The sequence below is a fragment of the Calypte anna genome, chromosome 4A (assembly GCF_003957555.1).
Source record: "Calypte anna isolate BGI_N300 chromosome 4A, bCalAnn1_v1.p, whole genome shotgun sequence".
In the NCBI taxonomy this organism is placed as follows: Eukaryota; Metazoa; Chordata; class Aves; order Apodiformes; family Trochilidae; genus Calypte; species Calypte anna.
In genome coordinates this window covers 27,299,141-27,308,682 of record NC_044248.1, presented here as the reverse complement: position 1 = coordinate 27,308,682, position 9,542 = coordinate 27,299,141, and the positions used below count along the sequence as shown (strand labels likewise).

The 9,542-nt window shown below is 44.3% G+C and overlaps 1 protein-coding gene across 1 annotated transcript; it reads right to left on the bottom strand.

The window, feature by feature from the left end:
- Positions 1-1,105: 1,105 nt before the first annotated feature.
- On the bottom strand, positions 1,106-3,464 carry HMGB2 (high mobility group box 2). Its single transcript, XM_030449650.1, has 5 exons — positions 3,315-3,464; positions 2,684-2,854; positions 2,374-2,519; positions 2,095-2,269; positions 1,106-1,638 (listed from the first exon to the last, which is right to left on the bottom strand). The coding sequence occupies exons 2-5, from the start codon at positions 2,831-2,833 to the stop codon at positions 1,483-1,485; spliced, it is 627 nt and encodes a 208-aa protein (XP_030305510.1). The 5' UTR covers positions 2,834-2,854; positions 3,315-3,464; the 3' UTR covers positions 1,106-1,482.
- Positions 3,465-9,542: the final 6,078 nt, after the last annotated feature.

Here is a 9,542-nt window from a genome sequence, read left to right as displayed (position 1 = left end):
AAAGGAATTTCTTCTACCTGGAAGAATTTTTAAATCAAGGATAAAGGTGCTCTAGCACTGCAAACTTTCTAAAGGAGAAAATGTTCACTGAAGTGACACTTTACCATGGTTATGGTGCTGAAATCCCTTTTTCATTTTACACACATACAATGTATGCAAATTTATTTCAGAAGTCAATGGACAATAGGGAGACACTTTAAAGGAAAAAGAAGTGGAAAGCTGTCATTTATAATACTTAATATATTAGACATTAGCTGTTTTTCAGTACTGGGCTTTCAAGGGCTACTAGAAACTATTGCCTAGGATTTATCTCAACAAATTGAACTTCAGCTATCAGTTCTGCTGTGGGATCACCAATTCCCCAGTTACAAATACTGTTAGGTATCTAGATTTAGACATCTAAATCCACTAAAGGCTGAGTTACATCTGTAAAGCAACTGAACAGCGTTAACTGGTGCACAAACAGAATATATCAGGATCACAGGTTCTTTACAAATGCCTCCTTCTCTTTCCTGCAGGAATTTATTGGCATGTGCGGACATAACATTCCAGCATTTTTCATGCTGTTCTGCAAACTCTGTATTTTATGAGAAGCCACGAAATACGGGGGCCAAGGAGAGAGGGAAGGAGTAGGGAACATCACGGAAGGCATACCTCTAACCACATCTGTGAACCTGACCAGTGAACCTGACCTCTGGGAAAGTTTCTGAGATTCAGTCTCTATCAGCTAATAAACCACCAAGACAAAACTTTAAAACCTTCTGCTTCAGTAGTTTCAGGGAGAAAAAACAAAACAGTTCAGGAATTAACAACTCCAGTACTGAAGAGATACTCAGAAGAGATATACTCAGAAGGTACCATAAGAAAATGCTAGCATAAGGAAAACATTAATTGCCACTAAGGATAGTATGGGTAGGAGAGAGAACTGTGACTGAAGAGCAAAAAAAAGTTTAATATCTAGTATAAACTTCAAGAGTTAACACTTTTTATGACTTGCCAGTCTTGCAGTAACAGCCATAGCCAAAGAACAATGCAAATACCCTCTGCAGGGCTTCAGCATTCTATAGTACCCAGCCTCTCAGAAATACCACAAATAAAACAACAATCATGTACAACATTTTATTACAAAATTGTTAAAAAAGTAATACAATGCAATATACTACAAAATATAAGATCAGCTATTAAGCTACCTCCTTTCTCTTACTTAGCTATTAAAAACAACTGGCTATCAGTCACTGAATTTCAACAAAACCATTAAATATGCAGAAACATTCCACAACTTTCTTCTTTTGAAAACCGAACTGTAGCAGCTCTTGGCTACTACTTACATTAAAAATAGAGGTCTCCCTACAAAGAACCACATTACCTATACACAATTCTGTACAGATTTTTATACTGAAGCTAACAATGAGCTGCACTTGAGTTCACATTCTTAGCAAAATATTGGATTTTGAGCATAAATCTTTACAGCAGGACATTCACCTATTCCTCATCCTCATCTTCTTCCTCCTCTTCATCATCATCTTCCTCCTCCTCCTCCTCCTCTTCTGGTTCTGCTTTCTTCTTAGAGCCTGCAGGCCTACCTGGGCCCTTTTTTCCTGCGTCACTCTTGCTCTTGGCACGATATGCTGCAATATCCTACAAGATAAATGCTGTTTAGGTGCTGGCAATGTAACTGTGAAGATTAATTTATACTGCTTCAATAATTTAATAATACTGTACTGTGCAGATCAAACACAGTGTGTGCAGAAAAGTAGAATATTAAACCTAGGACTTGCATGCTTACACCATTCAGCAAGAGACCACATGATCCACATTTTAAGAACTTGATTAGCGCAGTGCTTTGGAGTATAACTGTCTATTTTACTAAACAGGTGACCTGTTTTCAGATTGTCTTTTGTACTGTTAAATCTAGAGACACCAAGAGTTCCAGAAACCTTCCACAACACACCTTTCCCTGCATTCTGAAGCCTGACAATGGTCGACATAAAACACTTGTAATTATGAACTACCTATGATCTGATAAAACAAGTAACAACACATTTACAGTGACTTTTACAGCTTTAACCATCACTTTTTTAACTTTCACTGTACCTTTTCATATTTCTCCTTTAGCTTTGCAGCCTTCTGTTCATATGGCTGTTTATCTTTGGCCGACTGTTCAGACCACATTTCACCTAATTTCTTTGCTGTATCTCCAATAGACAAGCCAGGATGATCATTTTTGATTTTTGGACGGTGTTCAGAACAGAAAAGGAAGAATGCTGATCTAAAATGAGAGACGGTGATTAAAATTAAGTGTCAGACTATCAGAATTAGGAAGTTGGTGGGGTTTTTTCATTTTTCTTTTTTTTTGGTCACAGAAACACTCACGGTGGTCTTTTAGGAGCGTTGGGGTCCTTTTTCTTTCCCTTCTTTTCACCTTTGGGAGGAACATAGTTTTTCATCTCCCTGTCATAACGAGCTTTGTCTCCTTTAGCCATTTCTTCAAACTTCCCTTTTTCCTTGCTGGACATTGTCTGCGGACACACGGAGGGGAAAGGAGGAGGGTCGGGATCAGACAAAGCGCCGGGTGTCCCAGTAATGTCTAAGCAGCAGCTGCCACCGGGGATCTTTTCCCAGCAGCCTGCGTCAGGGGTAGGGGCCGGCCCGGGGGAGCTCGGCCTGGCCCGGCCCCGCTCACCTTCCACCGCTCCGAGCACTTCCGTGAGAACTCAGCGAAGTTGACGGACGAGTCCGGGTGCTTCTTCTTGTGCTCCTCACGGCAAGTCTGCACAAAGTAGGCGTAGGAGGACATCTTGCCCCGCGGCTTGTTGGGGTCGCCCTTGCCCATGGCGAGGTCTGCGGAGGGTCCCTGCGGGGGATGGGAGAGGAGCAGTGCCGTGAGGGCGGGGCCGCGCCTCAGGCCGCTCCCGCCTCTCGCCCGCCGGCTCCTTCCCGCCCAAACACGCCCCCCCGCTGCCGCTGCCCCTCTCCGGCCCTCCCTCCCGCCCGCCCCCCAGCACTTCCCCTTGCCGCCGCCAGGCACCTCCACCGCCCCCGCGCCGCCCGACCCAAGTGGCGCCACCGTCCGCGCCCCAGCACTAGCCCGCCCTCCCCCCCGGGGCCGCCACCGCCCTCCCCGCGCCGCCGGCCCCACCCGGCCACCGGCCCGGCGGGAATTCCCCTTCAGCGCCGGGCGCGCCGCTCGCCCCGCCGGCCCCGCGCTCCCTTCGTGTCCTAGACCGCGGCGGCGCCCCCCTTCTTCCCGACCCCTCGGCACCCTCCCCTGCCTTGCGGCGGCCGCCACCGGCGAGGACTGCGCAGGGCCTTGCCTGGGTGCGTGGGTGAGGCGGGCGGCGGCGCGGGGCTCTGCTCCCTCCGCTGCTGCTGCAGCTGCTGCTCAGTGGTTTCCCGGCGGCGCACTTGCAGCCTCTTGTTTTCCGCAGCCCTACCCGCCACAGCAACTTGACCCGCCGCGCGCACGGCCCACCCCCCGCCTCAGCCGATTGGCTGCCGCGCCGGTTCAAACCGTCTGTGGCCCCACCCCCTACGGCCGGGGCCGCCGGGGATTCGCTGCCTGCCGTGTCGACGTCATTGGCCGCGCAGCTCCCGGGCCAGGTCGAGCGTGAGGGGGTGGTTGGCGCTCGTACTCGCTGGAACCGGTTGGGGTGAGGAGAGTGGAGGGGGCAGAATTCAAAGTGCTGGGTGGTGATTGGCGGAGAGGGCCGGTTTAAAAAACCGCGGGGCCCTCCCCATTGGTCGCCGGGGACCGTGTGTGTGTTCATTGGGCGGAGCGGGATGCTGTAGCGTGGTTTAAAAATACAAAGGCGGGGAGAGGCCGGCGGGGCGGGCAAAACAAGAGGAGCCGCCGACGGGACGGGTGGGGTCTGCCCGGCTCGTGCCGGCAGCTGCCCCGGGAGTGGTCTGGCCGCCAGCGAGCCTGGGGGCCCCTCGGCTCCCCGTTCCCCTAGCCAGGAGCGGACCGCGGCGGTGAGCGCGGCTGTCGCTCTCTCCCTCTCGCTGCGGGGGCGGCGGGCCGGCGGCTACCTGGCAGCAGCAGCCCCCAGCGAACATCGCGGCTGGGGGGAGCGGGCGGTGGCTGTGGACCCCGCCCAGGGGTGACGGCGGGGGCAGCGACCTCCCTCGGTCCCTGCCCCCGCGACGACGACGCCGGCGGGGCCTCGGTGTGGGGCTGGGCTGGGCCTGCAGCAGCCCTGCGGTGGAGAGACGCCCGGGGGGGTATCTCGGGTGTCGGGGTGTCGGAGGGAAGGCCGTGGCTGGGTGAGGGGTGTTTTTTCCCTCCCAGGCCGGATTAGACGTAGGGAGGCTGGGAAGGGGAAGCTTCTCCCCGTGTTGTGGCCGCTGAGCAGCGGAAGGCCCGGGGCAGAAGCCGCAGCTGTATCGCTGGGGGTGGTTTGCGTTACTGCTGTCAGGTGAAGCGCGGGCGGTGAATCGGACCCTCTGGGTTCGGGGTTAACACTCAAGTTCCCGTACACACACTTGGTCTGTTTTATGGTTTGACCCTGGTCTGAAAAAGACGGGTTTCGCAGATGTTGGTTTTCTTCGGCTTGATTTATTTTCATCCAGGTCTTCAGTTAACATCGGCTTAGGCAAACAGTAATTTAACCAGTTTCTTAACACTTTCAGGTATAGGTTAGAGCACTGGTGAAAAGCAGGCTATAACTTTGCTTACTGAAGATGCTATGCCTTCAGTAGTGGTTAAAACAAAACCCACTAAAAACAAACACATAAAAAAGCAGGAATAAAAGAATGCCTGAGCTGTCTGAGGTTATTGAGTAGCTGCAGGCATAAGAGCAGTCAATGTTTTGATCTCTAGAGTCTGCTCTGTTCCACAGTTGTTCAGTGTAAGGAGCACTGAGTAAGCACTTGCCAGGTCCAGTCCTTCAAGCTCTTTTTTTCCATCACATAAGGGCGGTTTCATGCAAAAGAGTTCACTAATATGGTAGTATGCCTATCCTTTATCCCTGTTTAATTTTTCACTTAATGTATTGTTTGCCTGAACTGCAGCCCTGAGAGACATAAATGTAAACTGGAAAAAGTTAGTCACAATCTTCTATGAACAGAGAGTAACTGGGAGGTAAATTGAGTAAGCAATGTAGAGATACATATTCCCTTTGCAGATGTCAAAGCCTGTTGGAAGCCAATTATCTGAATTCTTATATCAGCTAACTTCTGTGGCCATTCCTTTTAATAGTGTTTAACCTACAAACAAAGCTTACACTTATCTTCTAAAATAAACATTTACACAGCAGGATATTCAGTGTTCCAAGTTTGGCTCTTTATTACTCTAAACTATTTCATTACCTCTCAGTAGCAGATTAATGTTACTGAATTCTGTGAAGGCCTAGCCACTTTGCAAGTTATTTTAGTTCATTATGTAGCTTTAAAAATGCCTTTTAACTTGGTATGTTACTTGGAAAGCACTATTTTGTTTGGCACCTTAAGATGTCCGATAGGTTACTCATTCACTTTGTGGTAAACCACCTGTATATGACAGTTTCTTGCAAAGTATTTTCTAGTTATGACGGTGGGTTTGTAACAGATACAATACTAGTGTGTACTGAAAGAATCCTAGTACAGCCTTTAGTATCTTTGGTGTGAAACCATGCTTTGTCCATCAGACTTACCTAGAGTTTTCCACATCACTTAGTTGAAACAAATTCCTAGGTACCTTCTGTGGTTTTTGCAGCCATGTAAAAATGTAGGTTAACACCATCAAAATCAGTTTTACCTCTGAATCCTCACTGATACACTTGAAAGAACAATGAAGTGGTCCGCTAGTTTTCAGGAAAAGAGTTGTGTGTCAGTACTGTTAAAATAGCAAATCATAACTGCTAGGAGGTTGTCACTGAAAAGTTATCAGGATGACTGCAGGAACCAGAAAGGATTTTTAGCAGTTGAAAGGCGAAGAGATTTTTTCTCATTTTACCCTTTGAAATCCATTCTTGGTCAGTTCTTGAAAAAAAAAAAAAAGTGGTGGGGGAAGTTTTATGTGAACTTACTATTAGCATATTTTTACTCTTCCTTTTAACATTATTGTGCCAAATTCATGGAAAAATTACTTTGAAACAGTCTTTTGAAATTCAGGAATATAATTGCAGTGAGGCTTCCTGTGTCGCATCTGTTTTCATATCTGTTCTTGGAATATGAAGCAAATGATTGTGGAAAAGCAGGTAGGGTAAGAAAATGTAAATACTGCTATGGGAAAAAAATGAGACCTGCCTTTAAAATTATTGAATCAAATATTTTAAAGAAATCAGGTTCTTTTAAAGATACTGTTTTACTAGATTCTGTACTCTTTCAGAGAAAGCTTTTGTACAATTAAATACATGCATAGAGGGTTATGATATGCAATGTCATGTAACATAGGGCAGCATAAGAAACCAAACAGTTGTACTCTTTAACATGTCTGTCCTCCAACAAGCAAGGCAGTATTGAAAATTTTCCATGCTTGAACATGATACTGGAAGCTTTCCATGGCATTGCTGATGCTGAAAGCTCCACACAAGAACAGTGATGTTAGAAATTTGTCAGTCCTAAAGCTGTGCTTTCCTCCCAGCACTCTCATGCCTGGAAAAGTGCTTCTCTGTGTGCCCGGTTCCACAATAAGCTGTCACTGTTTTTTCATTACACTACACTGTTCCTTTTTAGACAAAACCACAAATTCTGTCTCGAGAGATTCAGTCATTGTTACTCTTCTAAAGCAGCAGTGACTTTGGTCGGTCCGTGTGGTTAATTTATTAACCACATGTGGGTGACAGTTGTGGGGAAGAAGCATAAACTCCAAGACTTGAAGCTTACTTCTGCTTGAATAATTCAGCTCATGAAATGACTGTTTAGTTTTATAGCTCCCTGGCTTCAAGGCCTTTTGAGTTTCAAATCTGCTCCACAATAACAATTTTGGGTGCTATTTTTAATTTCATTTAATCCTTAGTAAGATGCGTGAGGAGAGATAAGCAATGTAGTGACTAGAAATGCTGGGTGGAAGGACAAGACCAGGTGGGTTGCAGAGCTAAGAAATGGGTTTAAGGAAATGTTATGGCCAACAAAAATGTGTGATTGCACTGCTAATACTTTACATCACGCTGTACTCTTGGCTTCTGTGGGCAGCTTCTGCAGCTTTTCTAAATACTGGTGTCAGTGTGGAAGAAAGTCACAAAGACCTTTTGTTTGAATTAATGTGTCCACCAGCAGATCCATTGCAACAGATACCATTCAAATGTGGAAATTGCAAACTGCAGTTGCATGACCTTAAGACTGACCAAACTTTCATTCTGGTGTAAGTGCATTAGATGGTGACACTCAGGTTTAATTCAGTCAGCTCAATCAAGAAGCTCTTCTGTCTCTCCCCAGAGATTGCTGTTATCCAAATTCCTGTATGAAATATACCTTTATATAGCCTTAATGGCAATAAAATTCTGCTTTGGAAAGTGATCATTCTTGATTGATTACTGCTGAAAGGGTCTGTCTTACGGACCTGAGAAGCTGGTGTTTACCAGAAGAATAATGAAGTGAGTTAGAGCTGCTCTAAATTTAATGTCACCTAACTTCACTAATAGTAATGTAAGATGATGAAAGACAAAGGAAATTTGGCTTGAATAATAATTTTTTGCTATAGAAAAAGATTAAAATCCAAGACACACAAAGCATTTAAATGGGTCACTGCTCTAAAAAGAAAAAAACTCTTTTAATGTGAGTTACCAAGTCTACAGACAGCAACTATGTTTTTTGACCTATTTCACCTGAGTATCTCATATAAGATACATGGTAAGAGCTTTATGATGAAAAGCAAAAAACATAACTACCTAGGTTACTGCTTACCTAAATCCAAAACAAAACATATTTTACTGTAGTGTTCCGGTTATAAGCAGGTACTTCCTTTATACTTTGGTAAAAACACTGCAACTGCCCAGAAGTTCACAAAACTTTAGTAAATTAAATAATGGCATTTGAAGATATTATAACTTATCCCATTTTTTTCTGTTATTGTATAACATGAAAATAATATGTATTTTATAAAAATGAAATATATTTACCCTTTAAACATTACAGTTTTATTATATGTGCTATTGTAAAGCCTGCATAACCAGTTAAGCAGCTCATCAGAAAACAATGTCAGAAAGCTCAGGAACTTGTTTTGACTTTGTGCTGTGTACCAAATACCTAAAACAAAGGCAGCCTACATTAGACACTACCCAGGACAGCTGCGGAGCAGAGACTGAGCTGCAGCAGTCATATGATAGGAAATAAATACAACAAATCTCTCAGATAATATTAGGAACACCAGCTGTTCTTGGACACAATAATTGTTAACTGTACTTTTAAAATCTTAATTTGTCAAGAACTTTTTTCCACTTGCATTGGGTTAATGTGCTTTTCCTCTTTTATTCTTCTGTTCCTAGACCACACTTTCATTTATTTCATATTTACATTCAAAACAATACTCGTGATATTTTTTTCCCTGAAGCACTTAATAGAACTTCTTTATATTTTCTGTTGTTAATCCCTTTTTACAGATATGAGAAGAAAACTGTAATTTAACATATTTCATACATCAGATATTTTCACAGGAGTTTTATAGAGGCTTTAAAATATGTAGAGCTTTAATTTACGCTATGAGATCAATTGAAATGGATAAAAAAAGTTTCTATCCTTCTGTCACCACCCCCCAAACTCTCAAATTGGTACTTTACCTGAAATGTATACATGACTTAAGAAATTACTACTAAAATAGTTGAGTCATTTGAGAATTGGAGAACATAGTTCCAGGATTCTTTTTTTTTCTCCTTCTAAGCAGTAAGACCTGTGTCTGTCTGGCTGTGGAGGTGTGACACCAGTGAGCAGACCCCAGGAGACTGTGATCACTTTCCATCTCCCAAATAGTCCAGGCACCCATGTGAGGTGCTCACTGCTGCCACAATCAAGTAAGTGTCAACCCACTAAAAAATGTTGCATCTTCTACAGAACAGACCAGAACATTCTGTTTGTAGCTTGTCCATTCCGAGGGACTGTGGTCTACCACAGTCTTGAGGACCAGAAATCTAAAACTGAGCTGAACCTGTCAGTAGAAGCTCTTTCCTATGTAATTGCAGCTCTAATTAGGAAAGAATAGGATGAGTTGACAAGGCTGGGTGCCATGAGCCATGAAAGGGAGGAGGAATTGTGCTCTCCTGCCTCAAAAGTCAGAGGAGGAGGTAGTTTTGGCTGGTGACAGCCTGGTTCCTTGTAAGTGCTGTGATGCTTGTCAACACAGTGGCCCTGGGTCCAGGTAGTAGAAAAACTTAAATGAATTTCAATGTGTCTCATTTAATGGGAACTTAAATGGGTCTCCAGTTTTAAATGGAGTAAGTACATCCTGTGCAGTTGCTAATGTAGATGTTGTCATAGTAGAATAATGAATTTATTTTTAGCCAATAATACTGACATGGGTGCTGTAGAAATGATTATAGGATACACAGATAATCTGAAACTAGAAAGAAAATGCCCAGGAAATTGTGAAACTGTTGATTCATCAGTCATATTTTCAGTCATGAATCCTG

Bases quoted from the DNA above. Each gene is read 5' to 3' on its own strand.
- HMGB2 (XM_030449650.1), bottom strand. From the start codon at position 2,833: ATGGGCAAGGGCGACCCCAACAAGCCGCGGGGCAAGATGTCCTCCTAC. The intron at 2,520-2,683 runs GTGAGCGGGGCC...GTGTGTCCGCAG, and splicing joins AGTGCTCGGAGCGGTGGAAG to ACAATGTCCAGCAAGGAAAA. The intron at 1,639-2,094 runs GTACAGTGAAAG...TTTATCTTGTAG, and splicing joins TAAAGGAGAAATATGAAAAG to GATATTGCAGCATATCGTGC.